The sequence below is a fragment of the Ochlerotatus camptorhynchus genome, unplaced genomic scaffold (genome assembly GCF_037179485.1).
Source record: "Ochlerotatus camptorhynchus isolate MF236.1 unplaced genomic scaffold, CSIRO-AGI_Acam_v1.1 ptg000141l, whole genome shotgun sequence".
NCBI classification, from domain to species: Eukaryota; Metazoa; Arthropoda; class Insecta; order Diptera; family Culicidae; genus Ochlerotatus; species Ochlerotatus camptorhynchus.
In genome coordinates, this window is record NW_027040631.1 from 529,972 (window position 1) to 554,206 (window position 24,235).

A 24,235-nucleotide genomic window follows, 5' to 3' on the forward strand; every position below is an offset into this window, starting at 1 on the left:
GCTGCCGTTCGCTAGAAAAAAGGAACGATCAGATGCCCTGCTACGGAGCTTGCACCTATTTGCGCACCGTGTTGGAGACTGGCGAAATGTCTGTTCCTCTACTGACAGCCAAATCTAGAGTAGCTCCTCTGAATAATCCGAAGAAGGCTGAAAAGCGTGAAACCACTCCTCGGTTGGAGCTTTCTTCAGCGCTTCTGCTCGCACATTTGTATGAAAAGGTTAAAACTGCTCTCCACTTGGAAGCGCAGTCATTCTTCTGGACAGATTCAATGATTGTGAAGTGCTGGCTATCATCATCTCCCGCTAGATGAAAACAACTTGTCCCCAACAGAGTCTCCGAAATCCAGCACATCACGAGAGGGGGAGTTTGGAGACATGTAGCAGGACTGGAGAATCCAGCAGACATTATCTCACGAGGGATGACCCCGCACAGTTGCAGTATGAGACACTATGGTTCCACGGTCCATGCTGGCTGCGACTGGAAGATCAACACTGGCCTAGCGATCAACGAGTTCAAGAAGCAGAATTTTAAATGGCAGTATTGGAGGAGAAAAGCGTAACGGCAGCGCTTCCAACTGCTATTCCCAGCGAGATATTCAGTTGGAGAATCAAAATAGACAATACTCTCAAAATTTTAGTTCGTGTTTCTCAAAATGAAAGCTTCTCGCAAGAAATCAGTGACCTGAACAGTGGACGTACGAGACTCTTCAAGGATCAAGTCACTGAATCCTCAGCTGATCGAGGGCATACTCTGCGTTGGCGGTCGGCTGAAACATGCCATCATATCGGAAAATCTGAAACATCCATTCATCATTGATTATCGTCATCCTTTCGCCAAGCTTGTTGTGGTTCACTATCACAGAAGGCATCTCCATGCAGTACAACAGTTGCTGATATCTGCCATGCGAGAACGATTCTGGCTTACGAATGTCCGAAATCTTGTTCGCACAGTACTGCATGAATGTGTTGCATGTTTCCGCCGATCACATCCACAAGTTCACGAACAGCTTATGGCAGACCTTCCTCTAGAACGAGTCACTCTCCCCTGCTTTCCCTTCCAGCGAGTTGGAGTTGATTACTGTGGACCATTCACAATCAGGTACCCTCAACGTCATGCACAACCGAGTAAATGTTTCGTCGCAATCTACGTATGCCTGGAAACGAAAGCGGTTCACTTAGAGCTAGCAGCAGACTTGTCTACACAAGGGTTCCTAGCTACTTTCAAACGATTTATCGCTCGCAGAGGAAAGCCACAAGTTGCGATAATGCAAAAAACTTCGTTGGTGCAAGACGAGAAATCGCTGAGGTTCACAATCTGGTTAAGTCAAGGGACTTTCAGAATTCTGTTGTAAATCTCGCAGCTGAAGAAGGCATAGAATTCAAGTTCATCCCTGCACGATCACCTAACTTTGGAGGACTGTGGGAAGCATCGGCGTTCGAACTCTCGTGTACGACGAAATGCAAAGGATTCTCGTACAGATCGACGCAGTACTGAACTCTAGACCGATCCTGAAGACTTTGAGACATTGACACCAGGACACTTTCTAATTCAACGACCTCTAATTACACTTCCGGAAGTTAACTTGGATGGTTGGAGTTTCAGAGAATCGGCTATAAACATACATCACCTCATGCAAGGCATGCAAGGCATATGGAAGAAATGGTCTACACAATACCTGTCAGACCTACACCATCGAACGAAGTGGACAAAACGAAGAGACCAGAGCGTAAAATTATTGACTGCCTACACGCTATTTCAAAACTACCCAAATTTTGGTAGAATCCACCCAGATCTGTCAATCCTATTATAATCCTATGGCAGTTAAGTTTCATAAAATGAGGACCCCTACATGAGAATCACATAGCTCTTATGGGAAAAGTACGATGGAATAAATCTACGTATGTTTTCACGTAGCATTAACGTGAAAATTATTCTGAGTGTACTGACTGAGTGCTCGGCTGTCAGTGACTCGTTTACCTCTCACTCATTCAGACTCTCACGAGGCAGTGAATGATGAGGCAGATGGCAGTTCATATTCATATCAAAATGACTAAATGAACCTGACTGTTTTGCGCACTGGAAGAGACAACATCGCTGTTGGGACAATGGTTGTTCTAAAGGATGAAAACCTTCCGCCACTCAAGTGCCCACTAGCGCGTGTTACCGAAGTTCACGCAGGAGCAGATGGGAACGTTCGAGTCGTGACGGTGCAAACCAATGACGGTAGCTATCGTAGAACAATTTCAAAAGCATGCTTTCTACCGATACGAGACAATCTTGCTTTAGCAGCTGAGGAGAACTAGAACTCCTCCAATGGCGGATGGTGAGAGGCCGCCGCATACCAGTTAAGTTACGTATTTCTTAAAATTTCAAAAAGTTGACCGCCTATTGCATTCAATTTGGACGATTCAAGCTACTCACTGAATTTCGTGTTGTCTCTGACCAGATAAGGTAATCTGTGTTGTCCGGTGGTAGTTACATGTTGCATGTGTGGTGCATTTTGTGTCCATTCAGAGCTATCGCCTGATTTCAATTGAAATTACAGAGGCGCCGAGCGCCTGCATTGCGCAGCAGTGCTCCAAATAACAACTGCATTCCGGGCAAGAAGATGTACACTTCAAACCCTGATTCAACGAAGTGGTCGTCAGCGAACTTGGCCAGTTCACCTGATCGATCATATCATCGGGGAGCCAAATCGAACCTTAGCGGTCAAGAGGGAAGTCTACCTATCCCTATCAGGAATCATCGAAACGTCATCATTAGCGGGAGATCATCGATGCCAGAGGGCGTCCGCGACACCACCACCGATCGAACCACGGCGTTCGGTTCGTCCTGTCAGTCCACCAACAAAGTTCACTAAGAAGTTCATCCCGTCCATCGACATTCACGTTGAAACAACAACGTCTTAGCAGCAATTGGTCCGAAGATCCACCCGAGGAAATCTCAGCATATAGTCTATTGAACCATCGAGGTAACAAGATTGGCTACTATCCTGAAGCGAGATTCAGCACCGCACTACCGAAACCATCAAGAAGTCGTCTACCAAATCTGCGAAGTAAACATTTGAATTGTCAAGCACACGTCGTCGCCCGGAGATCATCATCGAGCGAACAACACTGGAAGGCATCATATTCGTAGTAGAAAATCTACAGGTAGTTCAACACGGCCTGCCAGGTAAGTTGTTCCGGTTTTATACTGCATTCTATCATGATACTCCATATTCGTATTCACTTACTTCGAGGGAAACATCACCAACTTAACCGACGATGAGACACACCAGTAGATGACAACAGCGATCGACTACGAGCAGCGGATTACAATCCTTCCACTGATCAGCTGTTTCGTATAATATGGACCACATCAACAGCAACAGTAGGCAAGGAAAGTGAATCTGGTTGAACGATCCCACTTTCAGCAGGAGAACAATAGTGTTGATTTTGTACAAATGTTTAATGTGTCTATTATATAAGGAAGAATTAGCATAGCAAAACAAAATTAAAGATAGAAGCTAGAGTACTGCAATTGAAATCATAATTTTTCAAGGCGGCCGGCATATGTTCGAGCAAGACAAGTAGAGAAATATCGAGAAAACACGTCGTCGGTACATAAGCGAGTCGGTGATCATCTCTTTTTGCCAGTGGTGGCGGGGGGATACACCTCACCATCCCTCTCCAACGGGGGGAGTTTGGTGAAGAGAGAGATGATCAAACCGATTTGTACCTTCCTAAAAAGTTGTCCTTGCTCGGTTTCTACTCTCTATATACAATTATCATACTGTCGTACTCTAACGGAACTATCAACTCTATACTTTCATCTCCTCATCTATCGTATAAAAAATACAACTTCAGCCTATTATTTGAAATAAGCATCTTCAACTACATTTTTGGATGTTTTGGTGATCTAAAGCTATTTAAACGCATGGAAGAAATTCATGCATTATACAAGCAGGCAGTTCAAGGCGATTTAAGATCATTTTCATCTATCTTAAAAATTTAAACTGCATTTTTCGAGTTCTAAGAACTCCCACTACCGTAGATAGAGAATTTTAGAAACTATCAAATATTTGGAAAATTTCCGAACACTTTGGTCTGCAGGAACATTTTGGTTACTTAGGTACCAGAAAGTGCTGGAGTTCTGAGAATTCTTGTAGTTTATACTGTGAAGTTGTGGAAGTTCTCAGAGTACTGGAATATCTTTTCTAGTTCTAGAAATTCTAGCATTTCTTGCGGTTCTTAACATTCCGTGAGATCTATAATAGGCTTTTACAATGTTCAGACTACCAGAGCATAAAGGAGTTCTAAGAAATGGATGCTTAAGTTACAGTGTAGTTCTGAGAGTTTTTGCAATTCTCAATTAGGTTCTGTACAGGATTCTACAACTAATGTAGATGTAGAGTACCTAAGTTTCATGAAGTCCCCAATAGCTCTAGGGGCTGCCGGCTTTCAAGCTGTTCCTGATAGATCTCAGAGTACGGGAATGTTGCCAAAGTTCCAGCAGATGATGGAGGTCTGAGAGAATTTCTGTAGGCTTGTAGATAGTATGGTGCTAACAAAAATTCTGCATGACAAATACACACTCCAAGAGAGTTGAAAACAAAAAAAAACAACTGTTGGGAACTGGCTGTAATATGACCAACGGCATTTTTCTCATACTCTTCTTTTTAAAAACTAATTCAAGAGTGAATGTTCATATAGCCGTATCTGCTTTTCTAAACAAAGGTTCAAACGTCAATATGTCGTAACCCTTAGCGCACCAAGTTCTACAATTCTTTTAGCTATGGAGTTTCCTGGAATTCAATGGATAGCCGGAGATCCAGAAATTCCCGTGGGGTGCGACACATCTAAATCTCAATTTAAGATTGTCAAAAAATTTCGCGAATCAATTTACAAAAAATATTTTTTCATCTCTTGCATCTAAATCTATCTTCCTTCTATCTATAAGTAGCCGTTGGTCCCCGGTTCATGAGTTGATGGGTCGATAGGTAGGGTCCAGGTGTGGGAGCTGCCTCTCTGGCGTCGGTAGCATTGATGCTCAGCACGGAAAACAAGATCGACAGAAAACAAATCAAGGAAAAAAATAAGTTCTTTTCAGGGTTGAGGCGAAATCCATTATGCTAAACGACCATTACGTCAAGTTATTTGATGCCAAACGGCATTCCCCCATGTGGCACAAATCGACTTAAATTATTTTCGATTTTTTTTTCTCTTTTGCAACATGGGACAGCTATGCCTTCACCGACAACAAAGTTTACAAAAGCAGTTTTGCCCCTTTGGAAATGTCTATGAACATGTGAGAGGCCTTGGTGTGTCCAGTTCGTAGCCGGGACATGCTGAGATCTCTTGTTTATAACCAGTCCAAGGTCCAGCAGGTCCGAACCATGGCCGTCACTCACCGTTTCAGGTCCTGGTCTCGATTCCGCTGGGTGCATCCAAATGATCCAAATGAAGTTGAATGCTTGGGAGTGAACTTCTGGATATTAAGCATGCTTGACTGTGTCAGATCTGAGTGGTAATAATACGAATGGCTATCGGCTTGCTAGCGAGCGCTTCTGCCCTGAACATGCTACAGGGATCCGGAAGCCTGCGTGGAATACATTCAGTTCCGGGTCTGATTCCGACTCTCCATCGGGCCCGTGGAGGTGGTTGCTGTCCGTTTTCTTTGAAGTTCGATGGCCAATCTTACCAGCGCACATGAGTTGGTTTCCACCCGGAAGCTAAGTCAATTGAATGCTTGGGGGAGTTTCAAACCCCGGCTCCACAGCAGTGGATCCTGGTTAACGGAGGGAGCTCCTGGTTGAACGAATTCATCGGTAGTTTGTTGGCTACCACGAGGAAGAACACTCCTTCTCCTGTGCCTGAGGTTTTCCCAGTGAAATCGATAGCTCTCCTGCATACTCACCATTTTGACTAGTTGCTGCTGCGGTGGCAATGGCGACGGCACTGGACACGTTGAGCGACGCATTGCCACCACCGGCTTGATGGTTACTGCTGGTATTGTTGGCGGAGGAACATATGGATGCAACGATGGACGACACAGAGGACGAACAAGATGACGACGACGACGACGACGACGATGATGACGATAACGAAACGGGAGACACCAGCGCTCCTGACAGCTGCTGCTGCACAGTTGCACTGGTGCTTACGGCAGTGACGACGGACTGCAATGACCCACTGGCAGCATCCACCACCGGATTCTGGTGAGCACTGAGCTGATGATTTTTTAGCCTCTGCGATGTCTTGTAGCTCTTGCCGCAGTGACATTTAAAGCCCTTCCGGACGCGACTGAAAATATACGGGATCGTGTTAAAAATAATTTCAGACGGGAAATTTAGCTTCGCAACATACTTTCCGTCCTTTTTATGGCCATTCTTCGAGTGATATTTGATTCCGTTAACGTTCTTGTATCGCTTCTTACAACCCGGAACGGGACATGCAAATGGTTTCTCGTTAGACGAATTTAATCCGTTCCCGCCGGATGACGAATGGCGCCTGCGGAGATGGAAATGTCGTATATTTAGTTCAAAATCATTTAAGTTAAATCAAACGCGTAAAATTACCTGCTTCCATAGCGCATGATGAATTCCGAACTGAACTCTTCCGTCGTCCAAGAATCGTTACTGTCTTCGGATTCGGAAACCATCATATCATCGTCGTCCATTTCGCTACCTGTAGTTCGAAAGAATGAGTATTAGTAATGATCTATCAATTAAGTAACAATATAACCTACCGGTGGGCGTTGTACTCCGATTCGACGACGACATGCTGTAGCTGTGGTGTTTAATGGCAATCTTACGCTTTATATCGGTACCAGCCGATCCTGCCGTTGCAAGTTTGCCGTCGCCACTGTTTCCACCAGCGTTCCCACCCCCTGTTCCACCGGAGCCGCTCCCGGCGGATCCAGTGCCCCCTCCGCCAGCGGATCCACCTCCTCCGAGTCCACCGCTGCCTCCAAGCAGCGATGACGAAGTGGTACTCCCGGGCGTCCCCGGTGGTGTGCTTTGATAGCCAGTACTATCGGCACCACCGCCACCGGCAGCACTGGATGCTGTGAGACCCGTTCCATTGAGACCAGTGCCACCGAGGCTACCCTTTAGGCTGCCACCCCCGGTGGCGCCATTGGTGAGCGATTTCTCCTTCCGCGATGGATCTGTGATGAACCGCAGCACATAGCTCAATGGAAGACACGTGGACTGAGACTTCTCCTTCTGGCCGAGGATCTGGGAGTCATAGTCTGTAATAGAAGGAATCGGATTCACCAGTTAGTATAATGATCAAACTAAAGTGCCCTTTTACATCTGTGCTTTCCAGTGTCAATTGTAAACCCATAATTAGCGAACAACATCTACAATGTCGTAATCAACTACTTTATCACTGATTGATGGCCCAATTATGATTATCACGTTCATCCACGTACTAATAAAAGCTTTCTCGAATCCTCATATCTGTTTACATTGCCTCCCCTATCGTGTGCACCACGTTCGATAAAGTGCATGTTGGTTGATACACAGTGATGGGCAAAATCTAGGATACTTCATCTTTATATGTTCAACCCTTTTCGATATCTCAGTAAATGAACGAATCAATCATAATCAAATAATTTCCCTTTTAAATGGATTATATATGTCAAACGGAATAATACCGACATTCCAACGGTTACACCACTTTTGCCACATACTGTTCGAACTTGATCCAAGCAGGGGTAGCTAACAATCTGCCCTTTCATCGTTGTAGTGTGACTTGTTCATTATCGTCACTACACTAAACAACACAACAGAAGAAAAAAACAAACCGCAGTAACTGCGCAATTCCACCACATCACACTCCCCCTTCCATTCCCCTTACTCACAAGCAACCCAGCGAAAACGGTAAGCTTCTTATCAAATATATCCGCCACAAACAACACGAATATATAGCTACCATCAAACAGTATGAATGTCGCCATCTAGATATCCCCCTCTGCCAACATAGACACTAAAAAAGCAGAAGTCATTCCCCACATTGCCTCATACATATCGATAACAATAGCATTTAGAAACCGCGAAAGGGCACCCCGCACATCTCGCCCGTTATGCTCGGTTTCTTTGATCTAAGCCACAGGCCAAACCCCCCCACGTTAGAATACATCACTCACGTTTCGGTCATGACTTCTGTTGCGAGGAATGCCACTGCGATTTATTATAAAAATGCATAGTTTTGGCCGAAGGCCAATAGAACCAAAAGCGACAGGAAGGGGGTTGTGGCCCAAGGCGAGGTAAGTCTTCAAAGCAAAGCAATATAATAACAGTGCGGCGAGGCGAGAGAGGAAATGATATCCAAATTAGAACCGACCGGGCAGCAATAAGCAACCGGTCAGGTACTTACACTCTTCTGTATATCTGCATCGGTTATCTGCTTAATTTATTTCCCCCTTCTCCCGGTTCTATGCTTCTATGTTTATTCTATGCCTACTATTCAATAGCACAGGTAGGCAGCTACATTTTCTCGGGTTGTTGTTTCGCTTCACCGGCTCACTAAACGCACTCCACCACCCATCGAGTCCACCGACTGCCGTATGTATTCTAACGCACACCAATGCATATACATATCGATGCAACATCCCAACCACCCACTCGCATCTACGTCATTGTTGGATATTGGATTCCATTCCGCTCCGTCCACTCAATGGACTCACCATTCTGCCACATACATGCACGCTTTTTGGGTGACCGAGAACCTCCAGTGGAGAGTAGTTATCTCTCCATAATCAATCTCTTGCTCTGGAAGCCATTCGCTTTCGCGCGCTCTCTCTCTCTCTCTATTTACAATCGTACGGTGGGCAGGGTTGGCAGATTTTCAGTATTTGTACAACGTTATAACATAACGTATCAAAAGAATTATCTGCAACGAACAACAAGTAGGGTAAACGCTTCGCCTATAGGAGGGTTTACCCTACCTAAATTTGATTCAAGTTTAAAATCTTTATTGGAAACTGAGCCAATTTAAAAAAAAAAAACTCAAAAGCTCATTTCACCAATCAGAGAATGTGATAGAATACGGGGTAAATGCTTAAAAATTTGACAAAAAGTTTAGAGTGCCCATTATTTAAGTTTGAATCAGTCCCATAAACGCTTTGTATGTGTAACAAAAAAGTTTCCAAATATTTTTCCATAGTATGAAGTTTCAAAGATTTAACATGATAAACATGTCAAGAATTACGATAATCTAATCTTTTTTTTAACTGTAAGCAGTTTCATATTTTCATAGTTTCGACCAACCAAGCGGGTATATTTAAATATTTAAAGACCATATTTCTCTGGCGGCCTGGTTTCCAACGAGAATTTCTTACTGTACACCATTTAAATCGAGCAAGAGGGAAACAGATTAGTGGGAAAACAAACCGTTCATTCATCTATGTGTACTAGATAGAGAAAGACGATTAAACGTCAAAAAGGTCTATTATGGTGGGATCTGGTGTCCGGCTCTCAGGCCTATAATGGTCATCAGGCCGAATGATTTCCAGCTTACGCAGACTCAAAAAAAAAATTTTTTTGACGTTAGATAACGTCTTTCGGCAACATACGGGGGTACAAAATTGAAAACAGTCATTTTGGATGAGTTACGAAAAATTAAAAGATTTTGAACGATAATAACTCAACCGTCTCTCGATAGATTTACGAGATAATGGCATCAATCGATTGGAAATATTTCTAGCTATTTGCTGAATGTTTCAAAACTATTGATTTCATTCTGTAAACTATTGAAAAATGGTTAAAAGTAAACCATTGTCTAAAGATGGTGAAAAAACGATTGATTTTTTATAGTCTTATACTTTCTCCAACCGAGACATCAGATGCGAGTATCTGACACCTCTGATAATTTCTGTTCTACTATATAAGCGTCCAACAAGGTCGCCCGTTCCATCATTGTCTATCCGATCGTCGACCCAGCAGCAGAGTAGCAGTACCAGAGCAGCGGAAGCAGAGCAACGGCAGCAGAGCCTGGGGGCGAAAGGGCAACTACGCCGAGTGCGTTGGTGCCAGTGCTTCGGTATACTGGGCCGCCGTCATGGAATGCCCAGCTGCTGCAGTTCTCAGTCGGTCGTATTCACCGTCTGCTCCGCAAGGGCAACTACGCTAAGCGCGTTGGAAAAATGGCCCTTTTCAGGGCCACAACATTATCAAGAAAGAGTTTAACTATTAATTTTCTAATGCCTTTCCGACAATTGAATATCGAAAGTTGAATCTTCGCAGAGCCATATTTTATCTCGAAAAATAATTTTAAAATTCTTAACAATGGATGATGCTACGAGAATCTTGAAAACATAATAAAATTTACTTAGAAAGTACCATAAAATATATGTTATTTTCTAGTGGATTGGGCAAAGACCTTTTCACTTTGATGCTACATGAAAATAAAGCGAAATTTATTTCCAAATCATATACCGGACCCACTGTGTTAGTTTTCAAAATCTCGAAAACAAACCCCCGTACACTCTACTTCATTACTTAATCTGGACTAGAACGGAACGAGCGAATTAAAATTTTAAAAGTTCACTACAACTCTCTTGAATTATTGTGGTGGCCCTGAAAAGGGCCGGTTTTTGTTAAGATTTCGACGGGGTAATTAAGCGCGTTCTCCACGAATACGACGAGCCAGCTGGATGTCCTTCGGCATGATAGTGACACGCTTGGCGTTGATGGCACACAGATTGGTATCTTCGAACAGACCGACCAGATAGGCCTCGCTAGCTTCCTGCAGAGCCATAACATCTGAGCTCTGGAAGCGCAGATCGGTCTTGAAGTCCTGGGCAATTTCACGGACCAGACGTTGGAAAGGCAACTTTCGGATCAGCAGTTCGGTGGATTTCTAATAAATAATAAATATTTTTTTTAACTGCAGCAGTAGCTTGTGTATTGTGTAGTAGAATAGGAATTTTATCGGGGTTTTCCCTGTTTATTCTCTTTAGTATGACTATGATTGCCCTCAGATTAACCAAGGCGCATGCAACCCAGGCGGTTTTTGTTGATTCTTTTGTATTTCGACTGGAATATCACTGCAAACGCACTTCTTACCCCAACACAGCAAAATGATTGTCGGTACTGGATTAGTAGTGGTAGATCTCATACCAGTAACAACCAACTTAGGTTAAATCTAACAACCTTAACTGAAAAAATCAGCTTTTTATCACATCCCTACCACCTTTCAAATCCCGACAAGAAAGTTAATTAAAAACACCTTTTTTTTATTCATTTGGTGACCCTGACAAGGGCCGGTTTTTTTGTCTGAGCCGATAATTTATCCTCCGAAACCGTACAGAGTGCGTCCCTGTCGCTTCAGAGCGTAAACGACATCCATTGCAGTCACCGTCTTCCTCTTAGCGTGTTCGGTGTAAGTAACAGCATCACGGATAACGTTCTCCAGAACACCTTCAACACTCCTCTAGTTTCCTCTTAAATAAGCCCAGAAATTCGCTTGAATCCACGACAAGCCAGACGACGGATAGCAGGTTTAGTAATACCCTGAATGTTGTCACGCAGCACTTTTCGATGACGCTTTGCTCCTCCTTTGCCGAGTCATTTTCCTCCCTTGCCGCGTTCAGTAATTGTTGGAGATGGTTAGTGTATCGTTGATAAAGGTTGAGACGAAAGTGAAATTTTTTTTCAAATTTCGACTTTTTTATACCTACTCGAGGGTTAAATTCTTCTTGTTAGTTGTTGTATTCTGTTCTTTCATCGTTTCTGATTGGTTGAACGCAGCAAACGCATGTTATAAAACAGAATGGAAGTCATTTTTTTTATTCCACAGTTTGCTTTCAACGTGAGCACATCGTGTGCAAGGAAAATGGCTCGCACCAAGCCGACCGCTCGAAAGTCCACTGGAGTAAAGGCTCCTCGCAAGCAGTTGGCAACGAAGGCCGCTCGCAAAAGCGCTCCAGCCACCGGAGGAGTAAAGAAGCCTCATCGCTACCGGCCAGGCACATTCGCCCTGCGTGAGATCCGTCGTTATCAGAAATCGACCGAACTGCTGATCCGCAAGTTGCCTTTATTGGTATCTTCAAACAGTCCGAATAGATCGTATTGATCACTTTCGTTTCAACCTCCATCGACGATACTTTTACCATATTAGAAAAGACTGGACGCGGCAAGGGAGGAAAAGGCCTTGGCAAAGGAGGAGCCAAGCGTCATCGAAAAGTGTTGCGTGACAACATCCAGGGCATCACTAAACCTGCAATCCGTCGTTTGGCTCGTCGTGGTGGAGTGAAGAGAATATCCGGTCTCAACTACGAAAAAACCAGAGGAGTGCTGAAGGTATTTCTGGAAAACGTTATTTGTGACGCCGTTACTTACACCGAACATGCGAAGAGGAAGACTGTCACCGCCATGGATGTCGTTTACGCTCTAAAGTGGCAAGGACGTACTCTGTACGGATTCGGGGGTTAATTTAGTATCATCGACTCAGAACAAAAAACCGGCCCTTTTCAGGGCCACCATATAAATTAAAAAGGTGTTTTAGAATTGACTTTCTTGCCAGAATGTGAAAGGTTGAAGTGATGTGATGGAGCGTTCATCGATCTGCGGGTGTTAAGCTTAAATCAACGTAGGTCCTGCTGGTTACCGCTACTAATCCAGTACCGACAATATTCTGCATACATTTTGGTGTGGTAGTTCCAGATACGTCGTGCACTTCCGGAATCGAGAGAAGAAATTAATGAAAACGCCTGAGTTGTCCGAACGCGCTTTGGGGAAAGATATCGCAAAAGAGTTAAGGAATATTCCTAAAATATAATATACACAATTAAGTACAACACATAACAGACGTTATCCAACGCCAACCCTGCGGTCGTATCTAGTATACAACCCTTCCAACTTTTTTAACATTTTCAATACTTAGATATATTTTTAGACTATTCGGACTAGGAAAACTTTTTGAGAGATCTCGGATTGTAATTTTTGTTCATAGAATAAATTTTATACATCCCCTAAAATTTGAAAGATTCAAGTGTGAGGCTAGGTTGGGATACATAATTTGAATGATAAAAGCTAGTATTTTGGGTTTCATATAGCAAAGGTCTATGATTTATAAAGATTTCAAATACGTTCTTGAATTGAAGAATATTGGCTTAAGAAACATCTCGGTAAATCAAAAGAGGAGAAATAGCGATGAAGAAAAATTGGAATAATTAAGGAGAAAAGAAAACTCCTTAATTATTATTTGGCATTTACTTTTGCCATACAGCTTGATTCTCATTGCGCAGATATTGACATTTATTGAAAAATCTCAACCTTTTGTTTTGATTTTGCTAAAAAAAAGTCTCTGTGTTTTTATGGATTTTATCGAATTTGAACGATTAAAACTCTAAAATTGATTGTGTCAAAAAAAGATCTGATTTCGGATTTGTGTCTCAAGGACGAAAAGTGGCAGAGAGGCTGATAGGCAAACTGAAGGTCATCAAGATGGAGTGAATCAAGCGGGCCGCCGTCCGGGTAGTAAAAGCATTTATTCATAAGATTTTGAAACATGAAAAGGCAGGCTGTGACGGATTATTCAGACAGTGATAGATGAGGATCCAGTGGAGGTGCCTAGGCAAAATGTTACAATATTCAAGAATAGATATGAAAAACATCGAAAAGTGATAGAGAAAGAGAGAAGAGTATTCCACTACAGATGCCGATTATTCAACAGGGCTCAACGAAAATAGTAGTAGGTTCAATATTATTATGATATTGATCCTACCACCAATAAATTAGTTCCGAACGGCCGGAAGTCCAAGCTGGTGCACGGGATGCTCACTATGCCCCTCTTACCCCTACTACGTGTATGCGGGGCTTGTTGTAAGTGAAAGTAACCTCGGAATGGACGTGAGTGACCAGGCATTCTGAAATGCCTGCTTCTGAAATTACTGAATCTCAACAGAGCTATCACCTTTCAACTTCCGGTCTAAAATTGTTCACAATGGGATCAGTATAATATAATAATAGATTATATTGCAAACATTTTTCTTCCATTTTGTGCCGGACAGTGGAAGTTGGATTGTATATACATACATACATACATTATTCAAAAATCTCAACCTTTCCATATGGTATATTATATTAGCTTAGAACAATATATCTCGGATGATACATCATATTAGTTGTATCTAGCTAGTAGGAATTTACCATTGACTGTTTTGACGGGGAATGAAGAAAGTATTGTGGACTGGAAGAACCTCAAACTAAGTGTAGCTCAATTTATAAATATGAAATCGTCAAGATTCTTGCAAACATCCTATACAGAAGAGATTACAGCATGAGCATTATACAACATGAAACAAAATATGTTGTTTTCGATATTTTCCATACAAAAAGGCAGCGAGAAAAACTACCCATAGAAATAAACGCTCCAATTGACCCACTTTTTGTATGAAAGGACGCAAACGAAACATTTCATTAGTAATCTCAAAATGAAGGGAAAAGCCCCTCGTTTGAACGGCGACGAACAAATCGACATGGAGCATGCATAATGGCCTAACTGCGATGATCGATTCTCTTCATCGATTTTCTCTTTAAATTGCTACAGCTAAGGGAACCAATTTTCTGAAATGTGTTCAATACAGTGCTGTAACAGGTTGTATTGGCTATCAAAAGCAACAAAAAGCGCCCCGAGAAATGTTTATCCAAGCGAGTTATTTACAAAATAGCTGTGCTCACTGTAAAAGTACACCTTGCGGTAGAGCCATCGGTTATGAAGCTGCAACAAAAAACTTTCGCTTAACATTTGAAAAGGGCCTATCCTCGTTGATCGATTCTCTTCATCGACTTTATCTTTGGTATACCATGGTAACATAAACGAATTTCTCGCTAAGCTCGCAGCACAGTTTGACAGAAGATGATGTTAGCTTGCGCCTGGAACAACACACTCAATGGGAAATTCATTTGCAGTCGGGTTATTTACGAAAGATAAAATCGATGAAGAGAATCAATCAACAATGATAGGCCCTTTTCTCGTGTTGCGCGAAAACTACGCCTAAAATCTAATGTGTGAGGCAAACTCGATGTAAACAATAAACATATTAGCAAATATGTATCATTTTAATTAACCTACACTACGTTGCTGGGCCCTGCTATTTGTGCACCGCAAGCATGATTAGTAAAAGTATAGATACCCGACAAGTAAATAAATTTATAACCTGTTTAACAACATTACTGCTTCACCACTGCGACCAGTATATTAATCATATTGCTTACTAATTGCCTGTACTGGCCACGCTGGCACCTCTGCCTCATTATCCATTCATTGATTAGTCATACATTCTGCATTCTCTCCCTCTCTCAGCTGGCTCTCCCTCTATCTCTTTTACTATTTACATTTCCACTTGCTGCTGTGTTTACGTTATCCAAAAGTCTTTCAAGAACATCCGATTTTCCATTTCACACGCGCCCGAGGAGATCCCGTGATCTTCCACCAAAACAAAATAATGTTATCCCTCTCTGGCGCATGCACTCACACTCGCGAATATCCATATCCGCGCATGCATCAGATGACCCGATCGGCGATTGTTGGTGGTTTGAATCATCGCTAGAATTCGCCCCATCCATAGCACGAGCGCGTGAGTGATCCAGAGAGCCACCCTCAGGCCACCCCACCCCTTTCGAGTGACGATTGCACACACTGAATGCTGCTCTCTCGCTTTATCCCTCTCACTAGATCGTCATTCTTATCGAAACACACAAACCCATTCAAGTATAGGTATATTTGTTAATAAATGGCCAACTAATTGGACTTGGGGGCACCCCTAAAAGGCCCCAAAATTGACCACCCTGGGAAGCACAGTGCGCGTGTAAATTATTCGTCATCCACCGGTACTCACCTATGTGGGTATCCTCGATGTGCTGTATTAGATCACCCAAGCTCGGAAACGTAATGCCACAACCATTGAACTTGCATATGTTAATTAAAAACACAGCCATATTCAAGCCAACTTCTCTCTTCTGCTCTTTCGCCCGCTTGCGTACGACGACGAAGCTCGCAGCTCCTACCTACACTTCTAATCTCACTTGAACTACTAATGGATTTCTTCTTGTACACCGAGAGCTGAAACGGCGACCGATCACACGACACTCACGTACAAACGCAGCTCTCTCCTTCTGGCTAGGCCTAACTTCGCAGTACTACTGACTGACTGACTGCGCTGCGACGGGCGACGACGGCGACCTGAACCCGTAGGCCAGGGACAGACAGCAGGCAACAGAGGGCGACGATGCAGTCAGTGGTGCCCCACACACAGGCGAGCGAATCAAAGATGGTTGACGGAATGGCACGCACACACACTCATTTACGCGCGACAGCCAGCTACCTACACTCGCGAGTGTCCCGTTGGAAATCTCCGCTCGGTGCTTCTGCTGCTGCGCTTTTTCCTTCTACCTCTCTTCGTCCACAAATGCACACACCTAATGGATATATAGAATACGTGGGAAGTCTACACAACACCGAATCGACTGGTGCCGTACCTACTGGCTCGCTGCGCCGCGACGGTACCGATATTTTTATTTACACTTTGAATGGGCTGCTGCTGTAAGGTTGCCGCGGCGGTGAGTGGCCGTTGTTTGAGTGTGTGTTGCTATAGAGACGTTCTTGACTGAGAACGGCTGAGGAGCTGTGAACACGGAAAGAAAAGAAAGGGTTATTTAGTATTAACTATTTTGATTTATAATGCAGTTAGGGTACAGAGAACTATCGAGCAGAAAGCATCTCACATAGGAAATGGATGTAATGTCGGCCTGAATGCTCATAATTGGGGCCCATACAGAAATTCAGCAGTCGACTAAATTTTCAATAGCGACCAAAAATATTCATTAGTACCGTCCCAATGACACTTTCAAAACAAACGAAGTGACAGAGGACTAACTGGCGAAGAAATCCATTAAAATAATGTGGTTCACTGTAATAGAATTTTCTTAGAAGCTTGTGCCATCATTCACCAGATGGGTTAGTTTTTTTGTTATGATTTGAACAAAGTTGATTTTGTGTACAATGATTCTTTGACAGTGTGCAAAGAGTGTATCATTTTGTCATTTTTTTATGCATTTCAGTTTTGAGTAGAGTGAAAGAGATAGAACCAAAACATTATAATACATTTGGTGAAAATGCTAGTACAATCCAGTAGTAGTATTGCCATGTGGTACAATCCAGTAGTAGTGGTGTTACCATGTGGTACACTGAAAAATTGAAATAGCAGGTTAGTCACCAAAGTTTTCGAGCCGCTCCGTCTGTCACTTCGTTTGTGCTTTCATCTAAAAAAAAATGATAAATAGCTGATTTTTAACGATGGACCCAATCTTAGATACATAGGCCAACATTAGAGCCATTTCAAGTCAATTATAGTAAACGTTCGCTAACTGAAAGGGAGTTTTTGAATATTTGGCATTTTTGATTAATGTTTGGCAATGGATAACTGCATGCTGTCAGTTTTAGTTTCACCACTACTGACTGCATGGCACCACCTTCCTACGGACAAACAGTTAACCGGAAAATAATGTATGGAGATTTGAACATTTTTCCAAAAATATCGATTTTAGAAGCGAAAACAGAAAAAAAAACGAACCCGTTGAATTTGAATAACACCTCAACAAATATTCTGATTCGTAAGGAAAGGTAAATAAATATAGAAACCATCTATGGTAGAAACATACCATTTTGTGTAAAAATTCAAAGACAAATAAACAGTGGGTTGTGCTTAGTAGGCCCAAAATTAGATCTAAATGCTACATATCGATGAATCAAGGTTCTGAATCCTTGGTGGCATGCACGGGTTTTATAACTGTACTTTTTGAAACTAACTGGCTGTCTCAAATCGTTTTATTTTCTTCTGTTCCTAGGAGATGGAAAGGGAGGAGTGAAATGTAAAACTACCATTTCAAAGCCCGTGCAGTCCGCTATTACCGAGCGATGAAAGCTAAATAGAAAGTATAATGCTGTAATGTTAATTACACACAGAAACTTTTATGTTACATATCGAGGCCAACATTTCATTAGGGCGAATCAGCTTTTGTAAACAATTACTTCAATCCTTGGTTTTTCACATATAAAAACTCCTTCCTGCAAACCAACTAGTTTCCAAATGTATATGTCAATTACCTATTTTCCTTGACTCTATTGTGTGGATTATGGAGAAGGAGAACTCAATAATCATGGGGACTGTAATGTAATGTATGACAATGTTGTGGAACTATTTATTTGAAACAACTTTGCTCAAGAAATGAATTTTCTATCTCTAACGGTGCTCGTTTTATACTGGTTTTAATAAGTAACATAGGGCGAACTCTTTTATTTGAATAGTTATTAACAATTTTATTATTAACAAAACATTTATTCAATTAACAGTATTAATTGCACACCTTTGACCGTATCCAGTGTGACTCGTTGATCTAGTTCCAGAAGGAAGCATGGACTTTGAAACCTATGTCAGCATTGCTCGTTTATGTTTATTGACTTTCATGTTATAATTATACTTTTCAGCCACTAGGATCTTGATCGTGTGATAATGGCAAAGAAAATTTGAGCTGAATCCGCAGTTATTAGAGTTTTAAAAACATTCGATTCGCATCATACTACATTTTCATGGGTTTTGCCCCATACGATTCCCTTCTACTTGTAGCTCATACAGGTCACCTAGTTGGAGACATGGTTGAAACAAAATATCTGATTGAATCTTAGTTTTAAACGAATTTTAACAACTGATTATCACACTGTTCATTTCACAGGAGATTTTGAAACTTCTCATGTGGACATTATGGTCCATTAGGCATGGATTCATTGGGATTAGATTATAAACTATCGAGAAACCATTTATTTAACTCTGAAGAAACTGGCATCTTGCGGTTAGTTCCGAAGCAAATTTTGATTAGGGCGAAACTAGCTAAATGCAAACGAATTGAGAAAAACCGAGCAAGTTTGCATGTATTAATTTAATTTTTAATTGAAGGTTAAGCACTATTTTTTCCAATTGAATTTAATGGATTATCTTAAAATTGATACATTTTTATTTGTGTTGAGTTTAAAATCCCTTTTTGATTCATTTTCTCTTGAAAACGCGTTGTAGCCGGCATAAAGTCGGCTAGCCAAAATCGGTCTACTAGGGTGTTCCGTAGATTGATTTTTAAACAAATGGCTTGAGCGTCACCTCAATAGAGGACCACTTGTCGTTTCGGATGCCCGGTAAACTCAAAACCCCAGGACGAGTTCAGTCTAACGCAAAGGATTGGAACGCGCTAGTAGACATTAAGTGCTTTAGATTCAAAAGAAAACACTAAATCCAACCGAATGAAAACTAATCAGAAACCGTCTTTCTACCGGAGCGAACCTGTTCTCATCACAGGTCAAGCTCTTTCCCAAACACAAAATCTACACGCTTCAGGACAGAAATGGTGGACTGAGATTCTAAAGCAGTCCAACTTGGAGTAAAACCAGCTACCTTCTAACTCCGGCCGAAGTTAGGTCCTTCAATGCCAACGCGTGGGGTCAGGATAGTGGCAATAACGATGGGGCGCGGTATGCCGAGCGGGAGGTGGGACGAAACTATTGACAAAAAGCCGTCAAACGGCTGTTCAACTGGATGAGCGCATTGTTGCAAAACTGCATAGCAAATGATTTATCTTTTTGTTGAAACTTAAATCGCGCACTGTACCGCACTAGACTACTAAAACAATTCAATAGTAACTCATCAAAAGAAATTAACGAACAATTAATTACACTGAACTTAAAAACACTTCTCACATTTTAAATACCTCTACATACATTTTAAATAGTCTGTTTGTAGACTAACGATCTTATCAAATGCGATCTCCCATTACCTTCCGATTCGATCAGAGATACTATCTCTTTTTCTCCCAAGTATCCCACCTCTATCTAGCTCATTCCAATCTTTAGCTTGAAGTGTTTTTCTTATTATTAAATTTCCGACAACAAGTAATCCTAATGGTAGATTATACTCGATCCCACTGATCAAATTTCATGAAACCTCAAATAAGAAAACTTACGCGCCTAGTGAGCAGCGAATTAACAATTTAATGGATGAAATTTCAAGCAGGGATAATTTACTCTTGAGATGAGTTCACCAGTTACATACAAGTGAATTGGGATAAAGCGTGTCGTTTCGAATAGTAACATTGAACATTTGTAGCATTTGAACTTCATGCTACATTAATTTAATATCTAATCAGAATACCGCTACATTGTCATTTTTATAATTTCACCCGTTAATGCGGAACGTCTAGAATACGCCTTCATTAAATCGCCCGGACATGTATGACAACAACAATTCGCTCAATACTATGCGCCTTGTTTTGATTTCCTTAAAATAAGTGTCGCCCTTCACTTTTAGACCAACAATTGAAATAGGCGGAACAACCAAACGTAAACAATGGCTTTAAGCGCAAATTTCTCAAAAATCTGAATACGTCCACGCAATCTAACACCAGCATCTGAAAGAGGACACTTCCTTTATCGAATGGCTTCGTTAATTTGCGTGGGTGTATTCTGAATCTAGAGAAATTTGCGTTTAAAGCCATTGTTTACGTTTGGTTGTTCCGCCTATTTCAATTGTTGGTCTAGACTTTTCGCCGTGTTTACGTTTCAACTAAAGATGAGCCTTTTACTATTTTCGCTTTTGTTGGTAAACAATATTGATTTCGCCCGTCCATTGAAATGTTTTAAAATTGCGCCTTGTACTATCGTAAACAAAGGAAAGATCGTTTCGCCTTTCGCTTTGCACGGATTTTTCGATAGTGTAACATTAAAAACATGTTTGTGGGTATTTGTTTGTTTGCCTGCTCCGCATGATTGCTGTAAAATCTCCGTTTCTTTGCATTTTGCTAGTTTCGCCCTAATCACAATTTACTCCGGAGTTATGTCCTGTGTTAACCTTTCATAAGGCACAATTTTCGCACAGACCATTTAAAAAATCATATTGTTTTAATTTATTGTAAACGGTAGATTCTATTGTTCGATGTAACTTAACAATATAAAATAGATGCCGTGTGTAAAGCTGTAATTTCATAATACATTCAATATAAAAAAAAAACAATCTACAATCATTTTCTAGGATTCTGATCTAGAGGAAAACGGATCATAAAAATGCATGCTTGGTGTAATTCATGTTCACCTTCTGGATAGCTAAAAAGTCGATATTTTGTCATACAATTTCGTATGCAGGATTTAAATTCGTACTCCTTACATTTTAAATAAATTTATTTTTGATTTTATCAATTGAAAATCATTGAACCGTATAGCAAACAACAACATACACATCACTAGCAATCGAAGCAATAAAACTACCACAAAATATTACACCCAACCCTTTTTTACGAGGGTCCATTTTTACAATTTTCTTTTTTTCTGTGGTGAAGTTATAAAACGTCTGTAGGTACCATAATTTTTTTAAACTTTTTTCTTTTCTTTTTTGAGACCAGTTACATCAACCATGATTTTATTTGAACATCAAAAAAAACAAAACCGCGTAAAAAGGATTCGGTGCATTAATTTCAGGGCTGGTATGCAGGCAATAAAATATAAACGACGATTAATAATGCATTTTATCGAGAAAAAAAATATGTTTTTCATAATGATGTAGGGGAATTTACGTATTCTCGGCAACCTAAGCAGCGACCTTCTTTCTATAGGCTTCTTCTCTAAGGAACGCACACATATACAGTATTGGTTTGTTTACAATATTTTGCTGCCAGCTGCTCTAATAATTTCAGTCGAAAGAATTGTCAAAAACTGTTTTGAAACGCTTTTACAAAGCTCCAATCTTCTCTAGTGAGAGCGAGTATTGTCGGCAACCAGTTTTTCTTCCGCAACCGTTCCATTTGAGCTGCATGTAAATCTGCTGTTCTATTATCGGCAACTCGAAATCAGCTACAATTTGTAGTGCGTGTGTTTCATTTCAAGAAAACCTTGCTAGATTGCTTTTTCTCAGTGGTAAAAATATAGTCAAATTGAAGCTGAAAGCATAAAGAATCGTTTGCATGCATTCAGCGAAGTGTTTTCGTAAGAAAATCCAGTGAAAATAGTGTTTCAATTTGGGTTGCCGAAAATAGTCTGGCATGCCGAAGCCGTCATTTCCCCTACATAATGCAATTGGGTTGTTAGCGGAATGCTCAAGATGTTGATAAGTCTTTACTGGGAATGCCACTGATGAAGACTGCACATTGTAGTCGAAATACGTATCTTTCGTAGATACCAAATTAATTAAGTGGAATTGAATGGAAGATAACCTTTTTTGCTGTTTAATGTTTTTGATAACATACACGACCGAAATAAAAATTCTTCGAATTTAGCTGAACTTTAATCCGCTAAACCCTATCTAATACCTTTGACAGACATGATTGTAGTACCGTTGTACTCCTCTACTGCAGTACCGCAATCTACGTACTTGATTTCCGTTGTACTACAATCATGTCTGTCGATGGTATAAAGAACTGCCGGTTTACCTCCGTGTTATCAAATCCATCGTGAAACCACTCACCTTTCGTTGTGCACGTGAGCGAACTGAGCTCCTTTCCCAAAAAGTGCAGTACTGATTATGCAATTCAATGCACCGCCGCTAACTCCCACACTCTTTCCATTCCTTTGCCAGATTCGCTAGCAGCAGGGGAGGTTGTGGGTGGTCGTATGTTTACCTTTATACGTCACTCACCATCACTCCCCGGTTGCACAGCTGCTGAGTGAACAGAAGAAGATGGAACCTTCTCCACTCCTTCACGTCGCAGTATTGGTGAGGCCGATTAGGTAATATTATTTGACTTATGTTTTTGGTCAATGATGGTCGCTGGCCTGGCGATTGGTGCGATGTGCTGTAGCCTAGCCAGATAGATGAATGTTCTACAGCTGCTTACTGCTCTGACTGTACGGCCAGCGAACTGAGATGTACTTCTGGTTGATGCACCACCCTGCTTACTTATTTCCTACCATACACACACTCACCGCAACGCCACAACACACTGACTGCCCACGGATCAACAAATCAATGACGACGGCCGAACAGCCGCAGGGCAGTGCATATTTATAAATATTTTTGGGGATCTATTCTCCGCGGTTTGCTCCACTTTTCCTACAGCTCTCCTTCTTGTTCCACTTTCGGGAACCTTAGACGACCTATCTGGGATGCATTACTCGCAGATTTACTGAATCGATTTTCTGAGCTTGCTCACTACCGTTCACAGCGGAGATGTTCTATCGATCCGATCCGACGTGGATTTTATCAGACACGGCACTTTGGGCTACCGAACAAAACCCCACTAACTCCATTCACCGCCGACGCTAGATTTAATCTTTATCACATGATGGCCAACATTTTGGTCGTCAAACCTCAACCCAAGCTTTGACACTTTCAACAGCTAAGGGCTGGCTGCTGCTGTCGAATGCACTCACGAAACGACACCCTTCTAGCTCACGACTGAAACACTTTTTGCGTCATAGATAATACGAACTACTCGGCATGTAGCTCGCATATCGATCAATGTTTTTGTTGTTTAATTCTTTAGCGATGATTAGTACACTGCGGCTCGGTTAGCAGGGCTTCCAGCGGATCAATACACTACTATAATCGATATGCTGAAACACACGAATAAGGAGGAAAACAATCAAACGACGACCGACCGACCACAGAACCGCACGACAGTCCGTCCACTATACTCATCGATCGCCCGAGTGCACTGGCTCATGGCTGCTGCGGTGGGTGATTTCGGTGTGTGGGTGGATGAGTGACTGGGGAGCACTCAGTAGTAGGTGTATATGGTCGTATTCAGCACTGCTGGCGATGTTGCATCTGGATGAAGGTCAAATCCACTGCATGAACCATTAGATGAAACGTTTCTAATTTTTGTGAGCTACTTTTACTGCGTTGACAGTTGTGAGGATTTTGGTTTTTCGCCATAAGAAATGAGAGAGTGTTGTGCGTTCTAAACCAATCTTGACATTTTTACTGTCCACTGTACCAAAATTGATGAAATGTTGGAGGTCAATTCCACTTTTTAATGCAGATAACGAATGCATCTACCTGTTGGTTGTTCCGCCTTGGTTCTTCCTTCGCAAATTTTGTGAGAGTGGCATTACGCCCGGAGATTTTTTTTTTGTCTTCTTTTTGTTCGTTGTTTAGCCGTGAAATATCAATCGGATGCTTATCAAATTAATCGGGCTTGATTAAATACTACAGAAACAGTACGTTTTGCATATTAACACAATATGTTTCGTAGTTCTGGAGCTAGGCGAA

General features: G+C 41.7%; 1 protein-coding gene across 1 annotated transcript in view; it reads right to left on the reverse strand.

Moving 5' to 3' along the window:
• LOC135700743 (uncharacterized protein DDB_G0271670-like) overlaps nucleotides 1-23,661 on the reverse strand; it is a 37,907-nt gene extending 14,246 nt beyond the window's left edge. The window contains exons 1-6 of the mRNA XM_065221372.1: nucleotides 22,490-23,661; nucleotides 15,833-16,618; nucleotides 6,727-7,234; nucleotides 6,561-6,665; nucleotides 6,349-6,492; nucleotides 5,900-6,285 (exon numbers count right to left, since the gene is read on the reverse strand). Of these exons, the coding sequence (XP_065077444.1) occupies nucleotides 5,900-6,285; nucleotides 6,349-6,492; nucleotides 6,561-6,665; nucleotides 6,727-7,234; nucleotides 15,833-15,932 (1,243 nt within the window). The 5' untranslated portion in view covers nucleotides 15,933-16,618; nucleotides 22,490-23,661. The remainder of the gene's footprint in view (nucleotides 1-5,899; nucleotides 6,286-6,348; nucleotides 6,493-6,560; nucleotides 6,666-6,726; nucleotides 7,235-15,832; nucleotides 16,619-22,489) is intronic.
• Nucleotides 23,662-24,235: the final 574 nt, after the last annotated feature.